At 42.5% G+C, this 21,132-nt stretch overlaps 1 protein-coding gene across 4 annotated transcripts in view; it reads left to right on the forward strand.

Moving 5' to 3' along the window:
* Window positions 1–21,132, forward strand: part of galntl6 (polypeptide N-acetylgalactosaminyltransferase like 6) — a 753,660-nt gene that overhangs the window by 305,663 nt on the left and 426,865 nt on the right. For all 4 annotated transcript variants that reach the window (XR_010006391.1, XM_016995302.2, XM_016995304.2 and 1 more), the window contains one exon: window positions 12,527–12,693. Coding sequence is in view for 3 of the 4 variants with exons in the window: in XM_016995302.2 (XP_016850791.1) it covers window positions 12,527–12,693 (167 nt within the window). In the remaining variant the exon portion in view is untranslated. The remainder of the gene's footprint in view (window positions 1–12,526; window positions 12,694–21,132) is intronic.

Below are 21,132 nucleotides of genomic sequence, written 5' to 3' on the forward strand. Positions count from 1 at the left end.
TGTCTGAATGGATCTCCCTCTATGAACCATCTCAGAGTTTAAGATCATCTGGGGAGGCCCTGCTCTCGATCCCGCCTCCTTCACAGGTGCGATTAGCAGGGATGAGGGACAGGGCCTTCTCAGTGGTGACTGCCCAGCAGTGGAACACCCTTCCCAGGGATATTAGATCAGCCACCTCACTCCTGACCTTCCATAAGAAAGTGAAAATGTGGCATTTTGATCAAGTCTTTTGAGATCCTGTGCAACAGCTAGATATGGAATATTGTGCAATGACTTTTGGAACAGCCCGTATTACGATTGTGGATATCGTGGTTAATAATGTTGGTATGTTTTAAATGTTTTTAAATGTTTTAATGTGTTTTATAATGCTATTAGAAATGTTTATTTTAATTGTTCATTGTGTTAAGGCATTGAATAATTTCCTATGTGTAAAGCCATCTTGAGTCCCCTCCAGGGTTGAGAAAGGCGGGGTAGAAATGTTGTAAATAAATAAATAAATTACGATATAATTTTTATACTGTGAGGATGGATAGGTATGGGGCAATTTTCCATCCCTAAATCCCACCACCAAGCCAACACATGACCAATGTTTAATCTGAAAATCAAAACTACAAAGTCACTTCCAGTTTTGACTTCTGAATTTGTAGTGGTACTGTGTGCTTTCTCTCTGTGACTGGATGTTGGAAGGCTGTTTTAGGATAAATTACCTTGAGACTTCTTTGGGACATTTTTTTCACTTAAAGACATTTGAGGAATTAGAATTGGGGAGTGGAGCCTTTACCTGCTGATTGAAGAATTGTAAGGAAGCTAACATTTCTAGCCCTAGATCAATCAGTAGAATACTTCATCTTATCCTTTCATGAAGGTACTAGAAATGAAAAAAGGGTATCAAGACACCAACCCCCTCCCCCAACCTCCTTTTAAAAATAAAAGAATGTACCTGGCCTCCATTCTCATGGTGCTGGAGCTCTCCTGGCACGGGTGGGTGGGGGGGGGGCAGGAGTGATTTTCTTCCTCCCCCTTTCCCCTGGCACATCATTCCTATACACCAGGAGGGCCCTGGCACCATGCAAATGGAGGCCAGGTCAATTCTTTTATTATTAAAAGCATTTTTGGGGGAGGGATTGGGGGAGTGATTTTAGGTATCCAGGTGTTCTCCTGGAAAGATCTGGCCTCAGAAAGCACACACTTTCTAAGGTGTGTGTATTTTAGGACCCGGGAACATTAGCATTTTTAAAACACCAATGTTCCCAGATTAAAGGGCTGTCTGGAAGTGCACTGACTGCTTCAATGGCCCCCACATTTGCCCACCTTACAGTGTAGGCTACAAAAAGCATACAGTTAATATACAATTATCTAAGAGTAGCCTTTGTTTTCTGCCACAAATATTTCAGTATGAGCTCCCTTGTGTCCTTATCAATAATCAGAAATCTTTCCCAGGCTGCAGGTATCTCTTGGTTTTTCCTCTCCACTCAGGATGATCAGTGATATAAATCAAGAAAAGGAGTTCTGGAAAATGTAATCCTTGGACCTAGGATTCCCATAGTACTATTTAATATTAATGTTTAGTTTAATGCTACAAATAGATTGATACATAAAAACTCATGGTGCATGTGCTTGTAAGAATTTTTCAGAAAAGAGTGATTATTATATTAATCAGTTAGTTTCATTGGAGCAGCCATTTTGCCAGTGTAGAAGTTGCCTTGAATTCTTTTCCAGTCTCTCAAATTTTTAAAGAAATTGGAACTGATCCAGGCATTTAGTCTAAACATGATCAGTGTAAAGGCATGGGAAAAATACATTAGGAAATATTCAGATGTCTTTTTGAACTTGACTACTCTAATAAATAAGTTATCTGCACTGTGGAGAGGCTTCTAGGGACCTCATCACATTGAGGTCACCTATTCGGGTGATAGCAGGAGATTTGTCACAAATTGTGGCGAATCTGGTGGAGGCAGGGGGAACCTGTCACCCCACGCTTCACATTGTTCACATCTTCCCTCACATCATCCCACGGGGATGCGTCACTTGTTGTCACAACTGCCTCCTGCGATACCTGAACCTCACTTCAGGCATGGAGCCCCTCCAAAAGTAGATTGAGGTCATGTGATGGGTCTGGTGGACTCTGAAGAGAGGTCCAAGTGCCGTAGGATGGGCTGATGAGGTCCGTGGTGTGTTCAGTAGTATGTTTTCCAGAATCCCCCTTTCAGACCACAGTGCTCAACACCAAACTATCAAAAATGGAAAAGGTGACACTACCATGCTTGGGATGTTGAGAAGGGGCAACTACATGCATCTTTGGCCCTATGTTGAGAGTGAACAAACTAAGTATGACTTATGTTCTTGATTCATTGAACAAGATAATAGTATTGAAGAGCTGGACCATGTAATGGAGATGGAAGACAACTCTTGAAATAGACCTTTTCTCATCAATGCAATTTACTTTCTGAAGTTCTTGATGCCTGAACCCAGCTTGTGGTGTCCTTAGTTCTCCTAAACTGCTATTTAGACCTACATAAAGAATTAGTAGTCTTTGTGCCGTCCGCCGGACAATAAAAAGCTATAAAACTGAAACGTGCTGTCCTTTATCCGGGCGAACTGCAAATCCCTATAAGCTGTCCTATAGATATTGAACGACTGAGTCTGGATAACTTCAAAAAAGAATGTTTATTCATACAAGGTTGTAAACCTGGCACAGATCTTAAAGTTGCAGAAAATGAAACAAATTTCTATAGGTTTTAGTCACAGAATTATCCCTGGTTCCAGAAGGCAAAGGTGATTATAAAACCACTATACCCTAATCACGCTGCCTATATTAGAAGGAGAAACTCTTTCCTTCCCTATCTTTACAGCAAAGATTAGTTCTAGAAGCGACAGAATAACCCTGCTCCTCCAACTAGATTTCTTATTCCAGATCAATATAATTCAATACTTATCTAATTTGGATAGGCTTAGATTGGCCTGGTTTTGAGGATGATTTGTCCCAGTTAGCCTTGCACAGCTCCAGCACGTTGGAAGACTATAGCCAGAATGAAGCTCCAAAATGGAGACTAGACCCTGGTAAAAAGGGCGGTCCTAAGATGTTGCATTCTTTGACCAATCACTGCAAAGAAAACTGCAGCCAGCTCTTGCAGATTCCAAGCCACTTTTCCTAGGCTATTGCAGCCAGAGGCTCAAACAAAATGTAAAGGAGGGAAAACAAACAAACGACCAATAGGTAAGGCAAACCATCGTCCTGGGGGACGGAACACTCCCCGCTAAATTCCCAGGATGTGGGAATTTACCAATCAAAAACATACAAACACCTTTGTATACACAACAATACAAACACTAGAACTTTAAACATCTCCAATAAGCAACACGAGGTCACTAATTGGTCTGTCCAAAATGGACACTTTGCCTCTGTTGCAAGTCTTTAATTGAACTTTCCTGACCTTACCGTCCGGGCAAGGAAAGGTCTTTAATACAATGCCCATGGGCCATGCATGGCGGGGCAAGTCTTTGTCCTTTAACAACACAACGTTGTTAACCTCAATGTTGTCCTGTGGGCTTTGCCAGATTCTTCTAGCTTGAAGCTGGCTTAAGTACTCAGCTTTCCACCTTTTCCAAAAGTGGTTGGCCAAGGACTGCACCTGTTTCCACAGGGCACGGTGAGTTCCGTCCGGAACTGGCAACATGACGTCCTTCCATCCTGGCACCTTTTGTGTCAAAATAAGTGCAGGAGTCAGTGGTTGTAAGTTCTCAGGGTCACTGGTAAGGGGAACCAGCGGCCGGTTGTTGATAATTGCGGTAACTTCCGCCATAAGTGTCACCAAAACATCATGCGTCAATGACCTATGACTCAAAAACATGGCATTAAGGATTTTGCGACTAATACCAATCATCCTCTCCCAAACACCACCCATATGGGAGGCGTGAGGAACATTGAAAGTCCACATAATTTGTTCAGTATTCGTAAAGTTCTGAACCTTTGGGTCTCTCCCAAACCTAGACACACAATTGAGTTCTTTGGTCGCACCTACAAAATTGGTGCCACAGTCCGACCGAATTGACTTAATTGGCCCTCTGAGGGCTATGAACCTTTTTAATGCGTTTAAAAATGATGAAGTGTCCATCCCTTCTATGACTTCTATATGGACAGCTCGTATTACTAAACAAGTAAACAAAACTGCCCACCTCTTGTTATTTACAACACCACCCCTGGTTTTCCTAGTGACAACCTCCCAAGGACCAAACACATCGATTCCCACATGGGAAAAGGGTGGGTCTGTCAAAGTCCTATCCTGAGGTAGTTCTGCCATCAACTGACTTTGACAGTTTCGCCTAAGGCGCCTGCATTTAACACATTTGAAAATACAACTGTTGACCAACCTTTTGGCATTAACTACCCACAGACCTTCATTTCTAAGGGCTGCCTCAGTTAGAGTTCTACCCTGATGATGGATCCTTTCATGGTGATGCCGAACGAGCAGCAATGCAGTGTGACTATTAGGGGGTATGATGATGGGGTTTTTTATGCACGCCTTGAGTTTAGCTTTGGCTAACCTTCCTCCAACTCTCAAAATACCCTCCTTGTCTAGAAATGGGTTTAACTCATTTAGAAGACTTTGATTAGGGATGTTGAGCCCTTGCTCTAGCCTAGCTATTTCCTGCTTGAAAGCAGATCTCTGTACTGACTTGAATATGACGCTCTTAGCCTTTATCATATCCTGGACCTGTAAAGGCTCACTATCTTTGCAAGCTAAACGATGTATAAGCCTAGCAACTGCTCTAAGAAGACTGTGCCACTCCGAAAAACGTTCAAAACGGTGTGGTTCCAGGCAAGATCTTTGGCCCATCTTGATTTCTGTGGTCATCTTGCAAACTTTCACCTCTGCAATTCGTGAGACTTGAGCATTCATAATGTCCGAAAACCTTTGCTCATCTTTCGAGAGCGCTGTGGCTTCGTCTCTCTCAGAGACTTTGAAGATGGAGGAATACTCTGGAGTTATTGCTTGGCAGTAGACTGAGATGTGACTTAGGCAACTGCGCACAAGTGTAGGACGTCCACCTTTAAGCACCTGTGCTTGATTGGAGTCCAACGACGATGGTGGGTGCATCTTGTTTATGCACACTGGGCCTGTAACTGTCCAGCCTAGTGGTAGCAGCTGAGCAATGGGCGCCCCTGGAGGTCCCTTAACTTGGTCGTTCACATAGAACAAGTTCGGACAGTCCGCACCAAGCAGAAGGGCAATGTCCACATCTGGACGGAAAGCAGGTAAGGCGTTCTTCAGCCTTCGCAAGTGTGGATGAGCCTCCACAACTTCTCTAGTTACAATCTGTTTTTTGTTCCGAGGGATGGAGGAACACTCAATCAGGTCTGGCAACTTGAACTGCCTCTTCTGGTCGCAAGAGGAGACAACAAAGCCAGATGCTATGCGACCCTGCAACTTCTTTTTTCCTGCACACGTAGTCATAGTGTAGTCAACCATCTTGGTTTTAAGGTCAAACATGCGGAAGAACTCTGGAGTAGCCAGGGAGGCGTCGCTCTGTGAATCCAGGGCCACATAGAGTCTCTTTCTAAGCCAAGGGCTCTTGGCTGGATATACATCCGCTAGGCAGATAGGATGACAAACTCTGTACTGGTGCGAGTCAGAACACAGCTCTGTACAGGCGACTGCTGAAACCTCCACCTGCATCTCTGGTACGACTGGCTTGTCGGTGTCTTCGACTGCTGACTTTTCTTTTGGTGAAACGTTCCCTTTGGGGTGGGAGATGACACTGGAGTTGTGCATTGCGGTGCAATGCTTGAGGCTGTTGCATTTCTCACACTTGACGTTTTCTTTGCAGTTGGACGCAAAGTGTGGAGTTGCTCCACAGCATCTAAAGCAGATTCCCTGCTTTTGAACTAGCTGTTGCCTTTCTTTGTATGACTTTCTACTAAACTCCTTGCAGTTGGCCAAGCTGTGAGGCTTTTGGTGGATAGGGCAAAGCAACTCTTTTACCTCCGACCTGGGTTCATCAGTCTTGTGTTGAGTTTCGACTGCCTTTACGCTGACAGGTCTATTGGCCTCTCTAGGTGGTTTCTTGTCCACTTCAGATGCCTTCCCTGGATGGGTCCCTTGGTATAAGGTGGGGAGGCCCGTCTGCGGATCATTCCTTTCTCTGGCCGCCCTGGTGATGAACTGGACCAAATGAGAAAATGGAGGGTATGCCTGGGAGTGGGCCTCCTTGTAGTTGAAGACCTCCTGTCCCCAGCGTTCTTGCAAAGTGAAGGGCAGCTTGGTCAAGATCTGCCTCTGGGACAGGTGCTGATCGAGGCACTTCAAACCGGGCAGTTCTGGATTCTCCTTGGCCGACTCTAATTCCGTAAGGAGATCGCTGAGGTCCCACAAGAGTTTGAAGTCTTTGAGTTTCAAAGCTGGGAACCTTTGGAGCTTGTCCATAAGAGATGCTTCAATCTCTGTGCTGGCCCCATACCTCTGCTGCAACCTGGCCCAGGCCTTTTCCAGGGCTTTGTCGGGATCGGCTACGTGGGCTGCGTAGATCTTCTTAACTTGTGAGGATGAGGCTGGGCCCAACCATGCAGCCAGAAGAGTCAGTTCTTCCTCAGGCAATAACTTTAAGTCTCTGATTGCTCTCTGGAAGGTGGCCTTCCAGAGAAGAAATTCCTCAGGCTTGTCCGAAAACTTTTCGACACCCTTGTCCTTAAGATCTCTTCTGGGGCTTCTGATGATGGAGACAAGCTGGGACTCTGGCGTCGAAGGGAACAATTGAGGAGTTTGCTGTTGTGGAGTGGACTCCCACCGTGCACCTTGCGTCAACCTTTGGCCTCTTGGAGGGATGACATCGACCACTGACGAATCGGTGGCTCCCTGTGCAGCTGTCTGTAAGGGCCAACTAGCACTTGGCCTTGAGGCCCTGATTGACTGACCTAGGGATTTAGCAGGAGGCACAGGTAGCTCGGGCAAGGGTGAGCTCCCCGCTATGACGCTCTGCTCTGCAGGAAACTCAAAAGTGACTTTGGGGCCCTGCTCTGGGTAAGGAGAGAAGTCTTCCTGTTCCTCATCCGAAAACTGGCTGTTTAAGCTATTAAGATGCACAAGCACCTTGGAAGAAGGGTCCTGCTTCGGCAACTGACTTACATTTTCTTCTGTGAGTGGCTCAATTAGGGCCTTGGCCAAAGTCTCAGCCCTTACCTTTTTGGCAGTAGCATCCATCCTTATTCTAAGCATTTCTATTTCACCTTGCCTTTGGGCCTGTTCTATTTGCATTTCGCTTTGTCTACGGGCCTGTTCTATTTGCAGTCGTTGCTCTTCTTCTTTAAAGGGAAGGGTGAGATCAGCTGCCTTAGCATCAGCCTCCGCCCCCGCTACCTTGCTCTTTAGCTCTAGACGTGCAGCCTCCTTAATGTGCAAGGCAGCTAGGGAAGAGATGGCACTCCCAGCAGCAGAAGACTTGCTAGAGTGGCTATGTTTAGATGATGCACACTCCCTTAGCTTAGATACCTGGCTAGAGCGGTTGGACTTAAGACTAAGTGCCACAGCAGGTGATTTTAAAAGATTGGTCTCATGGCTGCATAAGGAAGACTGATTTCCTTTTGGCTCAGACCTTAGATTAACAGATGGAGAACTAAATTCCAAGGCATCTAGAATTGCCCTCACCTTATTTTCTTTCTCATTAGTGTCAGCTAAGACACTCACTATTTCTAACTCTGAATCCTTGGCGTTAATGCGCTCGAGGACCTGGACTATCTTAGACACCAAACCCCTCCAAACACCGAAGGTCTCTTCAAGGTCTGTCTGTAATATGGATGGCACCCTTGTAATACCCAAGCTCTCAATTCTGTCCATTAATGTTACAATTCGCTCCCATGCCGAACCTAACCTCACATGGAGGAGCTCCTTTTCATCTATTAGATGGGCTAGCATCTTGGCTGAAGGGTGCTTTATCCTTTGGGGCCTTTCATTCCTACTTTCAGCCTCAGAAGGAGGTATACCATCTGTATCATCTTGAAATTGCATAGACATTATGTATTCTTAATAGCAAGTAAATTTACAACAAAAGCAAATACAACATACCAGCAAGTAAATTTACAATAAAAGCAAATGCAATATATAATACAATGCACAACACTTAACCATAGCAATATATATCACTAAGTAACTATACTTTACAAAGATTGTGACCTTTGGCGCCAGATTTTAGTGGGCAAGCTGCAAAATGCCAACTGACAGCAACTTGCCACTTGATACCTCCCTTGCCCGAGTGACGTAAACTGCCAAAATGGCGACTTCGCCAAATTTTCAAGCACCTCGTGCTCTGCGGCTCGAGGCCTGCCGCCGAAGGAGCACCGAGGCTGGCTTTGGAAAGGAGGAGAGAAAAGACGCCTCCTCCCCGCTGTGAAGGGAGGTCACCACCGCAGGTCGATGAAACAGGTCACCACCGCAAGACGATGAAGCAGGTCACCACCGCAGGACGATGAGGCAGGTCACCACCGCAGGACGATGAGGCAGGTCACCACCGCAGGACGATGAGGCAGGTCACCACCGCCAGGCGATGAGGCAGGTCACCACCGCAGGACGATGAAGCAGGTCACCACCGCAGGACGATGAGGCAGGTCACCACCGCAGGATGATGAGACAGGTCACCGCCGCAGGTCAATGAAGCAGGTCACCACTGCAGGACGATGAGGCAGGTCACCACCGCCGGACAATGAGGCAGGTCACCACCGCAGGACGATGAAGCAGGTCACCACCGCAGGACGATGAGGCAGGTCACCACCGCCGGACCATGAGGCAGGTCGAAGCCGGCCGAGTGCTCCGGCCGAACTCGCAGCAGCGTTGCCAGGCCTGTCCAGGTTCTAGCCTGGTTCTGGTGGGCTTCACGCCTCAGAGCCAGCCAAAGAACTGTCGCTGGTGCTCCGCGGCTCGAGGTCTACCGCCGAGGGAGCCCTGGACGTTGCTGGGAACTGCACAGCCTGTGCAAACCCAGAAAGCCACTGGGCCACGTGTGCACACGCGAGCCAAATAGCAAGGAAATAGAGCCCCACTATTTGACTCCTTCAGGTCTGAGAGCGGGCTCCACTGCCTCAGACGCTGGTAGAGTCTTTAGGTATGCAGACTGAGCTCAGGCGGAAAAGCCGCGGCCTATACTAAACTTCCTAAACTATAAAAAACTATAAGCCGTGCAAGCTAGCTCAAGCGGAAAAACCGCTGATCTACCTCAAAACTGTGCCGTCCGCCGGACAATAAAAAGCTATAAAACTGAAACGTGCTGTCCTTTATCCGGGCGAACTGCAAATCCCTATAAGCTGTCCTATAGATATTGAACGACTGAGTCTGGATAACTTCAAAAAAGAATGTTTATTCATACAAGGTTGTAAACCTGGCACAGATCTTAAAGTTGCAGAAAATGAAACAAATTTCTATAGGTTTTAGTCACAGAATTATCCCTGGTTCCAGAAGGCAAAGGTGATTATAAAACCACTATACCCTAATCACGCTGCCTATATTAGAAGGAGAAACTCTTTCCTTCCCTATCTTTACAGCAAAGATTAGTTCTAGAAGCGACAGAATAACCCTGCTCCTCCAACTAGATTTCTTATTCCAGATCAATATAATTCAATACTTATCTAATTTGGATAGGCTTAGATTGGCCTGGTTTTGAGGATGATTTGTCCCAGTTAGCCTTGCACAGCTCCAGCACGTTGGAAGACTATAGCCAGAATGAAGCTCCAAAATGGAGACTAGACCCTGGTAAAAAGGGCGGTCCTAAGATGTTGCATTCTTTGACCAATCACTGCAAAGAAAACTGCAGCCAGCTCTTGCAGATTCCAAGCCACTTTTCCTAGGCTATTGCAGCCAGAGGCTCAAACAAAATGTAAAGGAGGGAAAACAAACAAACGACCAATAGGTAAGGCAAACCATCGTCCTGGGGGACGGAACAGTCTTGCTCACTAAAAGTATAGGAGTTGAAGACATTTCTTGTGCCTATTGGACTTTAGGATCTTGACAGACTGATCCATGTTTCACAGTATATTACAAATAAAGAATGTTCAATTGACATTCATTACATTGTTTCAAAGTTGTTTCGCTACTGAAGTCTTTGTATGAAATTCTTTTTAATGATGAAGTGTGAAATTGTGTAGTTGGCATTATACAAATGTAGTAGATGACTCATTAAGAAGTTCATGAAATACCGTTATGTCTTTCCATTTACATTTCAATGTTCACTTGCACTTATCAGTCAGTGGAAGCTATTTTTTTCCCTCCAGAGGCATATTTGCAGTTACTCTTTTCATTTAATGGTACTGATTATTCTGAGCATTTAGTTGCATTCAAGTGGGTATATTGATAGAGTCACATTAGTACTGTTGTGAATGGGAATGAAATGCATTTTTGGAAGATTTCAACTATAGATTTGGTATTGACTAAGAGTACTTCCATACAAAGCTAAACCTGTGCCAAAATGGGTTAAAGTAACCCAATTCGGCATGGAATCTAGTCCCCACCCCCTCCCATAGCCCTGGGATTTCCCTCCCAGGGTGGCTACATGCTATCCCAATTGAAATCAGGATAGCTTGAAGCCACCCCAAAGCCCCCAATTTACTCCCTAAAATGTACTGAAAAGGGTCCCTGGCTGTCATGGAGCCTCTCCTCGTGCTCTCATGGTATGAGAAAATGACACCTGAGGAGATGGGAGGGTTGATGAGGAAAATGGCTCCATTCCCCTCCCCGTCTCCTCATGCATTATTTTCTTGCACCACGAGGACACAGAAGAGGCTCCATTGCAGCCAAGGACCTTTTCAGTAAGGTTTAGGGGGTAAATCGGGGCCCTGGGGGCAGGGGGTGGGTGCCCTTCTGCACCTTTGGTCTCCAGGGGCTCAAAGGTGCGGAATGGCTGTGGAGATTGATTCCCAGGAAATGTGTGGCACATCCCGAGAGTCATTCCTCACATGCCCAATACCTCATTAGATTTTTCCCTAAGATTCAGATCTAATGAGGTATTTAATTAGTGTGTAGTGAACTTGCAAAAACCCGGTTTACTCCCCATTAATTCACTTTTATTGGAAGCATCGTTTGGATGCCTCCAGTAAAAACGAGACAGATCTTGAGTTAACGGTCTGCCTGAATGAGACCTTAGAAAGACTGATGCTGCTACGCCCTGTTCAGGTTATGGATCTTTCTCTTTTTGATCAATAGTGTTGAATGAGATTAATCAAATAGCACACTCTGTACTCAAAATGACAGAACTCACATCCCAGTAGATCTATTAATTGTCATTTCTGATTCCATGCAATAGCCTAATGGATATGGGCAGTTACTCTCAGGTCCTCGTCATGTGAATGTAAACATTTTGATCTGGTAGTAGTTCAGTGCTGGTGTAGCTCTTATAATGTCCATAATTTCTGTAGCATATTTCTGTTCTTAGATGATTTTTGAGGTCTTACCTTCCATTTAAACTAGACTCTAGCGTTGGCCCAAATGTGTAGTAATTGCAGTGGTTAGCCCAAGTACAACAATAATTGTATGGAAAAAGATATTTTACCACCTTAGAAAATGCCAGAATAAGCTTTTGTAGACTTACAGTCTTATCACATGGGGCAGAAGTGCCCTATAATGCTTTTGCCCCATTTCACCCATGAAGCATCACATCACTCATCATATGACGTAGGGTGATGTCCGGTGGGGTTCTGTGAGTGTACTGGGAAAATAGCATGGTGGCATGCTGCCGCCTACAACACAGAAGCCATCCTGTGTTCCATTAGGAACAACGAGGCTTTGGCGAAGTGGCAACACCTTCCCATGTGGGATGGAAAAGCGTCAGCTGGCAGCCAGGGCACTGGGATTGCCCCATTGCTGTCCCGATGCCACTCAGGTTCAGCCTGGAGACTGGCAAATCATGACACTGAACTGCATCAGTGTAATGAGGTCCTAAGTCTACTTCATCAGATACATGGATTAAAGTGCCCAAGAAGAGAATTTATAGGCAGACTGTGCATGTGTGTGAATAGCCATAGAAATGCAAAACTTGTGGATATGGTGATGACATGACATGTTCAGTATCAGTAATAGTTGTTTGGGGAGGGGGAGACAAAGAGAGGAGAAAAGATGTAGACTTAAGCCAAGATAGGTAGTTAACTATATGAATGATGAAGGTAGGTATTGAAATGAGTGAGGTGCTGGCTAGAAACCAAAAAGGAGCTAGCCAACAGAGCCCCCATGAGGCTGGGTGTTAACTAGTGTTATGAAAACAATAACAGCAGTAGCAAAACAAAATAGTCATGATGATAATAATGATACCATCTGATCATATTTTGTGTTTTGTAGACTTATACTTTAAATTTTATATCTGGTTTGAAATGAAATGCAGCCTGTAAAGACAGATTGAGAAACATATTCTTAGCAATACATTATAAGCTAAAGTAGGCATGCTTATTTGATAAACAAAATTAATTTACGTGGGTAAATATTGGAAAGGCAATGAACCTGTTTTGATCTGTTATATTCTTATACATTTCTTTTTTTCCTTTTCCTTTCCTCAGCTGTAAGCACAAGGTATATTTGGAGAAGCTTCCAAACACGAGTATAATTATCCCATTTCATAATGAAGGCTGGACTTCACTCTTGCGGACCATACACAGCATTATCAACAGGACTCCAAACAGCCTGATAGCAGAAATCATTCTTGTGGATGACTTTAGTGACAGAGGTAAGGTAAATGGAATAAATATGTTTAATGGATGCAGATTGTAGTTCTTATATAAGTTATGATAAAATTGATTATCTCCTTTGCCTTTGCCTATTGAGAAAACATTCATATCTCCCTATTTTAAAAATTGTATGTTCAATGCAGTATTTGTTTTCATCCAAAGTCTGATACATTTTATACCAAGGGCAAAGGAAGGTTCAGAAGTCTCCTATGTCCTTCCCTAAAATAGCATGGCTGATTTGGTATATTGTATCTGCAGTTCTCTAGATAACTAATGCTGAAAACATCTTTTTTGCTCAGTGTTATTCTTCTGAGTAAAAACCTATTAACTTTGACCTTTGGGGGAAGCTGTTTATCAGATTTACCACTTTGTGTTTTATTGCATGAGACAGCTTGATTTAACTGTAATGCCAAACAACATAGTAATGCATTAGAATGGCAAAATTATAATTTATTCTTTGGGGAATGGGAAATAAAATGTGTTTTTAAATGTGAATTGTTTCATAGTTGCAGTGGGCAAAATGAAGTCCTCTAGATGTTGTTGGACTGTAATCCCAGCATTCCTTTCCATTAAGTAGCTGGCTAGGGCTGGTGGAGAAAAACCAAACAATATTTGGAAGACTGCAATTTCCCTACCTCTCAGAGGGAAAATTGGATACCAGTGAGTCTGCTCTAAGTCTGATTGGATCCCACCTATTCAGAGTGTTGTAGTCTGAGAGTCTGAGTTCTCAGAAGATGAGGAAGGGCCGCTGAGAGAGATGATTTGGAATCTCCTGACAGTTCCCAGGAGAATGGTGAAGGCCAGATCTGTTCCCATGGGAGCCTGCCAGAAGTGCATACTGAGGGAAATGTGAGAGACGAATGTTTGTCAAAGTCAGAGAGATTGGAGCTAAAACAACAAGACCTGAAATTAAGAACTTGCTTCTCCAAGCGACTTACAGATAAGCAGGAAAGCAGGTGCAGAAGAAATGATCTCATGGTAGGGATTTTGGCTTTTTAAAAGTGGTACATGTTGGTATACCCTTTGTGAGAGCAACACTGCATTTAGGTGAAGAGCTCTCCGTGTCATGAGCCTTGTAATTCATTTAACCAAATTTTCAAGCTGTTCCCGCATCCTAATCTTGTGAGGCATAGTTCTGCCTGCCTTGGATTTATGTACTTTGTCTTTGAATATCTCAGTGGAATTTTTTTAGAGACTTTCTGTGAATAGATTTTTGGATTCTGGCTCTTATGAATATAACCTTTTGAACTTTGATTCTCTTTTTATATTTGCTTGCTTTTCATATATCCAGCTTTTATTATACTCTGCTTTTAATAAACTTTTACATTGGATTATCTGGATAGTGTGTGGTTTGTGGTGAAAAGAGGCTTTAGGGCCATAGAGCAACACAGATATATTTCCATCTACTCAGAGCTTAATTTTATGCTTAACGGGACAATCCTGTGTACATTGAACAAAACATAGTACTTGTTTTTAAGCAGACTGACTGGATACATTGCTATAGTAGAGGTGCAAAATTTTAGCTTGGAACTCAAACTTTCACTTAAACATTAATCCCATTGGCTAAATTTGAGCGAGCATGTCTCAGTTTATTCTACCTATGTTGTTAAACTAAAATAGTAAAGATTAGTTCAGTGACTTACATTGCGAGTTTCTTATGTGTTGTTTCTCGATACATAGATAATACACGTGCTTAAAATGGCAAGTTAAGTTGGCAATGATCAGTACACTTTCTAGGGATAATCCTTTGAAGACATTGGAGTTATTTCTGAGTATACATGCTATTCCATCAAATCCACTTCTATTTCAAAGTTAGCACTTCCTGGATGCATTAGCTCTTGTATTGTATACTTAGGATAAATACTGATGAACAATGTGGGCATGGAACATAAATCTTAAGAATTTCACTTTCATTTTCTGATGCTAAAGCTGAGTTCTATTGCATGTGTCTCTTGATTGTCTCATTTGCATACACCATGCAGAATGGATTTTGTTGACCTGTCTGATTTTATATATAACTTAAATAGTATAAAAGAATAAAGAAGATGGTGTGTCTTTGAAAAATCCTGTGTGATAACCAAAGATAATGGAGGAGATTAAATACATATGGAACAGAACTATGTAACTGATGTCAATTATTTTTTCCAAAGAAAAAGGATTATATGAATTGCTATATATGTGACATATTAAAGGTCTAATTTTAAAAAAACTTCACTGAGCCTTGAAAACTACAAGAAGCATCCAGCCTAGCATTCCAGTGGTTCCCAACCTTTGGTCCTCCAGTTGTTTTGGACATCAACTCCCCTTTTGGACATCAACTCCCTATAATTTACCTGCTTATAGGAATTATGGGAGCTGAAGTCCAAAACTCCCGGAGGACCAAAGGCTGGGAACCACTGCTATAGACATTGTATTTTCTGTATTACTGGATTTTTCTAGTGGGCAACATTCAGGATGGCTACATGATGAGAAGACAGAAAAGCTTGGAGAAGATAATGATGCTGGGGAAAATGGAAAGAAAAAGGAAGAGGGGTCAATCAAGAGCAAGATGGATAGATGGTATCCTTGAAATGGCTGACTTGACCTTGAAGGAGCTGGGGGTGGCGACAGCTCTGGCGTGGGCTGGTCCATGAGGTCATGAAGGGTCAGAAGTGACTGAACAAATAAACAACATCATCATTCAGGAATAGACTCTTCAAATGATATGCAGCTTTTTCTCCTGAAGTCTAGTCAGTACAGCAATCAAAATTAGTCATATCTCCCTAATTTCATGTGCTAAAATGTGTTCCTGTAGCATGGGGAAATGAAAAGAAATCTCAGGCTTAAGTTGTATTGGTAATCCCAGCTAGAGCACACCTATTGAATGATGAGTCAATCCCTGTATAAATCTTACTGCCTCTGTTGGAACTTAAAATGTGATTTGGGACTTAATCTTAATTTTGTGGAGTTTTCACCCAGTCCCACTTTTATGCTGTTACCATCCTTTATTTATTTCAGACAGTGAAACCTTCAGTCATCCTACATGGAAATACAGATTCACACCATATTAATCAATTTAAGAAGAAAGAAGGTTATGTGCATATAGTTTATATCTCCAAAATATACCTCAAGCCTCACATATTTGTGAAAGCAAGATATGTTTCACAGTGGATTTCTGGAGGTCCGAAATGGAACATTTAGGAGAGAATCTAAAGACTGCTGTATTTATTTTCTATTTTTTTCTGTGGCAACATGTGTCATTGTGACTAGTCTGTGTGCTTCCTATACAAAGAGGAAAGCTTGTTATGCCTTGTTAAATATAAGTAGGAGGAAAAACCTCTCAGGTAATTGTGTAAAAATTACACAGCTTTCTAACATCAAAGAGATAACATTTCCAGCAATGTTTTGGGATCTTTTATTCTTAAAGGAAAGAACCTGGTAACCTTTACAGCATTCATTATCCTTAAATATGTTCTCAGTGTGATTAAAGAGTTTATCACTGCTATTGCAAAAAGTTTTCTGCAGAAGTCCACTGAGAAGAAATTGCCAAAAGACAAGCAAACTTGTCAGAAATGCAATTATTGAGCCAGGTGGTAAATGCTTAGCATCTTGAAAAGGCTGTAAAATAGATGAAGGGAATGGTTGTGCATTTCCTACTTTATATTCTTATCTAATACTAACATTGAGGCACATATAAAGGTCTTGCTATGACAGACAAGAAAAATGATTCAGTACATAGCATACCGCTGAGCATTCTGCCAAATGACTTCAGAAAAGTTATTTTGTATGCCTTGATTTTATACACGTTTTTTTAGTCCTGAAAATCTTTAGATTGTTCATGCATAACTAGCAATAAAGTCTGGCATTTAGATAATAGAAAACTGGAAGGACAAGCACACTTTTAAATCTTGATAGGACACAAATGAGGGAGCTGGTTCTGAGAAGGTGCAAGAAAGGAATGAAAAACTAAGCAACAGTTTAGAATATTTGGCTATCTAACATCTAACAACATTTTACTATCTAAAAGTAAAATTTATGTCAGTGCCTGGATAAGACTTATACTATCACCAACAATGATAGTATCAGTCTTATCCGGGTACTAACACAATTTTTACTTGAAGGATGTTGGATAGCCAAATATTCTAAACTGTTGCTTCATTTTCCATTCCTTTCTTGCACCTTCTCAGAACCAGCTCTCTCATTTGGCGCAGTGGGTTAAACCCTTGTGCTGGCAGGACTGATGACTTGAAGGTTGGGTTGCTGACCTGAAGGTTGCCAGTTCAAATCCAACCTGAGGAGAACGTGGATGAGCACCCTCTATCAGCTCCAGCTCCATGTGGGGACATGAGAGAAGCCTCCCACAAGGATGGTAAAAACATCAAAACATTCCAGGCGTCCCCTGGGTAACGTCCTTGCAGACAGCCAATTCTCTCACACCACAAGTGACTTGCAGTTTCTCAAGACGTTCCTGACACACAAAAAAACCTCATATGCTTGATAAGATAAACTTGGATTTACGTTGGAATGACAGTTGATACATACTTAATTCTCAGATGTGACAATGGAACATTTCAAGTGTTTTTTGCTCAGATGGATGAGATTCTAAAAAGTTTGTCTGTTTTTTTAAATGAGTCTTTAGAATTGAAGGCTTTCCTAATGAACATTTTTTGGAAGATGGTTGAACATAGTTTCTCATTATAATATTGGTTTTGAGTAAAATACATTTTGAACAAATAATAATAAAAACTCAACATGCTAGTCTTTTCACTTTCAAGCAGCAGGGGAGAATCTCTTGGCAATCTACAAGTTTTCACACACACACACAATGTGCCCAGACTTGCTTTCTCTATGAGCATAAGAACATTTGCAAATATTGGACAGCACCCTGCTAGTGATGTTCACATACATAAGTTGTGATATGCCTGCAGACTCTTTCTATTAGCCATTGTGTGTGGCTGTATCCAACTGACAGTGACAGACATGGAGATCCATCCATATGCTGAATGCATATTGATGTGTATCAAATGGAGTGTATATGATCTACAGTGAGCTTCTATTCATTTTGTAATGTGACTTGAGGCCCTATAATTGAGCATGCAAAAGCCCACTGACGTTGTACTGGACAGGTCGAGCATAGACATTGCAAAATGTGTGCCGAATGTAACTTCATTGGCAGTTATTTGTTGCAACCCAAGGCAGCGGCAAGCACCCGGAAACCAGACAGGAGCCAATATAACATACAAGCCGTTTATTGAAGCAGAATATATACACACACACACACACACACATACACATTTAAGGTGGAAAGTCAGAGTAAGAAATAGTCCATAATATATAGTCTATTGCAATTCAAAAAGTGTTTATCAATGTCCAATTTGTAATCCACAAGTGAAGCTCAATAGCTTCCTTTAGAAATCAAAGTTTGTCCATGAAGCAATAGCGGAAACAAAGCACTGCAAATCCGCTTGAAAAGTCCTGCAGCAAAGTCAAAGAAGCAAGGTAAACAAAGCGAAGTCAATCTCAATTCAGGAACAAGGAAGTCGGGGTAACAAGGCAAGGTCTACTCGGGAGTTGCAGCTCGGCACGGCTCTCCTGGAACTGGAAACTCGGCACGGATTCAGAAGACAAGGCAAGGAGCTGGAAACTGGAACCTCTTGCGAGGAAAAGCAAAGTTGACACCGCAACAAGAATACAGTGAGGGGCACTTTTAAGGAATCTCAAGCTTGTAAGACTAAGGAGTACAGGACCCCCAAAAAGTTAGGTATCTGACTTGTGAGCTAATCTTCGAGACCTTCTCACTCCCTCTTTCTTGCTTCTATCTCTAGTAACAAATTTCTTCCAATTAAACATCTCATCTTTACCCAGGTCAACACCATCTGGTGTGGGCAATGATGAAGAGACTTCGGAATGTCTGCCAATTAGTGGTTCTTCTGAAATCACCATCTCAGGCATTTGCAAGGTCATGGGGCCTCGGCTTGAAGCAGAAGTGTCTGCAAAATCCTTATCCTCATCTGTTTCCAACTCCATCCCCTTGATGGAATACAGGCCATGCTGGCTGACCTACAACATTATTTATGTTACACTGTGGCAGTGTAGAGCCCTAGCCAATCTTTATATCCTTAGAATACACATGTAGCTGTTGTCCTGTACATAAAACAATAAAATACAAGCCCCATCTACACTGCCAAATAATTCAATCTTACAATGCTATTTAACTGCATTATATGGCAGTATTGAATTGACTCACGTTGGATCTGCACTGCCAAATAAAGTAGTTTGAACTGCATTATATGGTCAGTGTCAAGTTTACACTGCAGTTCAAACTGACCATATAATATACTGCTGTATTTGGCAGTGTTGATCTAGCCTCATATAATTCAGTTCAATGCAGTTAAACTTCATATTATCAACTTTCATTAAATGGCTGTGAAGATGGGACCACAGTCAACTCTTCACATTTTTGTGTTTTGCTTTTGTATCTTTCATTTTTCACAGATTTTAATCTGGCCTTTCTAGGTATCTCTGCATCCACTAGAGTGACTCCATGGCCAATATTTGCCAGAAGTTGACCACAGAGTTCCACCATAGAAACCTAGAGATTTGCAAGGGAGGGCCTAATAATGTATAGAGCTAAGGCAAAAGAGGTGCTTTTTTTTTTTTTGCTCACAAACTCTATTTTTCTTATACTTTCTTCCCTTCTCTTCATTTCCTCCTCCTATTTCTCTGTCCCTCCCTCCCGTTTCCCTTTCTCCCTCACCCAGCCCTGTTTGGCATTCCAAAACACTATGAAGTCTAATTGACATAAGACAGACCTTCTAGTGTAATTGGTTTAGCTTGCTTTTAGAGGGATTAATCTGTTCTGTGGTGGTCACAAAAATAGTCAGAAACACAGCCTTTGATGATATGCTAATAATGACCTTTGCAAGTCAGCCTTTTGTTCTTTCCTTAATGTCTGCGTTAGCCCTGCCAATCCTGTCAACAGTTAACAGTGGAGGCCTACTGCAAACCTTGAAATCCCCATTTGTCAAGCAGCTGTGGCTTTCAGTGCCTCAAGTTGTCTGCAGTGGTTTTTCTACTAAAATATGTTGTTAATTCAATGAAAAGGAATTAATACTTAATGACACACACTGCAAAATTATTTACAGGATCATCAATCCTTTATTTTTACAATGTCATCCTAAGCCATTCATTTGCATATACCTTTCTGCAGGAGACTCACAAATAAAAACGTTCATGACTAAATAAACTTCTATGATTCCCTTATATGTCCAGCATGTGAACTAGACAGGTATAAGGTTGTCAGATTTCAGGGACTGATCCTGAGTTTCCATAGATCATATCCAAGCAAGAGATGAGGGTGAAATTTTCCTTTGTTGATGAACTTAAGACATCACATTGAGGTCCCTGATGCAGGGGACAGCAGGGGGGTTGGGGCAGAGGGGCAAATCGGTCATCTGGCACCCCACATCACCCACACTACCCACTTGCCCATCAAATGCTCCTGCTTTGTCCCAGTGATTTTCAACATGAACATGGATAGTCTCCCATGTTTTCCCCTCCTACCATGCTTCACTGATGCAGCTGGCATGGAGCCCTGCTTGAATTAGATGTGCATCATGTAATGAGATCTGGCAGGCTCCATACCTTCTGTATTGGTGAAGGACAGGGAATTAAGATTTTTATCTTAATTTCCAAACAAGATAAAAACAGTTCCTCTGTGTGTTGTGTTTGAATTTCAAATTATGGACAACTGTGGTTTGTACCTAATGGATAATACTTAATCACAGTAAAGTAGTAAGAGTTGTTCAGCTGTGGAATATGCCGATTTGAAGTGTGGTGGAGTCCACTTCTTTGAAGGTTTTTAAACAGATGCTGAAGGACCATCTGCTGCAAGTGCCTTGCTTATGTATTCCTGCATAGCAAGGGGGTTGAACTGCATGATCCTTGTGACCTCTTCCAACTCTATGATTCTGTGAAATCACAGAAAATGTCATTAGGTTTCAGGTTTTGGGTTGGGACTGTATTCAGAACTGTCAGACCTAGACATGCACATGCCAAAATCCCAAATACCCGGAAATATTTGAGCACATTTTCATATTGCATTACTGGACTGCTTTCTATGAGAAACATTGTACCAATGAAAACTGGATCACACGTAATGGCCGAACAATATCAAAGTATGATCAAGATGGCAAAAGTTATTAATGAGGAAGAATGCACAAGCAAGAGGAGACTGTGGCTGAGTTGACAGGAAAAAAACAAGGCTGCACTGCTTTCTCTTCTCTCTTACTGGCTGAGTTAGTGAAGTGCAAAGTACTTTTGCATTTTGAACTGAGTCTGCAGCAATTAAAGTAAGTGAATTACAAAGTGGGAAGGACAAAATGGGCAAGAGGGAGCTGGGGTATTTTAAAAGCAGTGAGACAATAGCGAATCAACTGGGACTGTCCCTACCAAATTGG

Source organism: Anolis carolinensis, chromosome 5 (genome assembly GCF_035594765.1).
Source record: "Anolis carolinensis isolate JA03-04 chromosome 5, rAnoCar3.1.pri, whole genome shotgun sequence".
Taxonomy (NCBI): domain Eukaryota; kingdom Metazoa; phylum Chordata; class Lepidosauria; order Squamata; family Dactyloidae; genus Anolis; species Anolis carolinensis.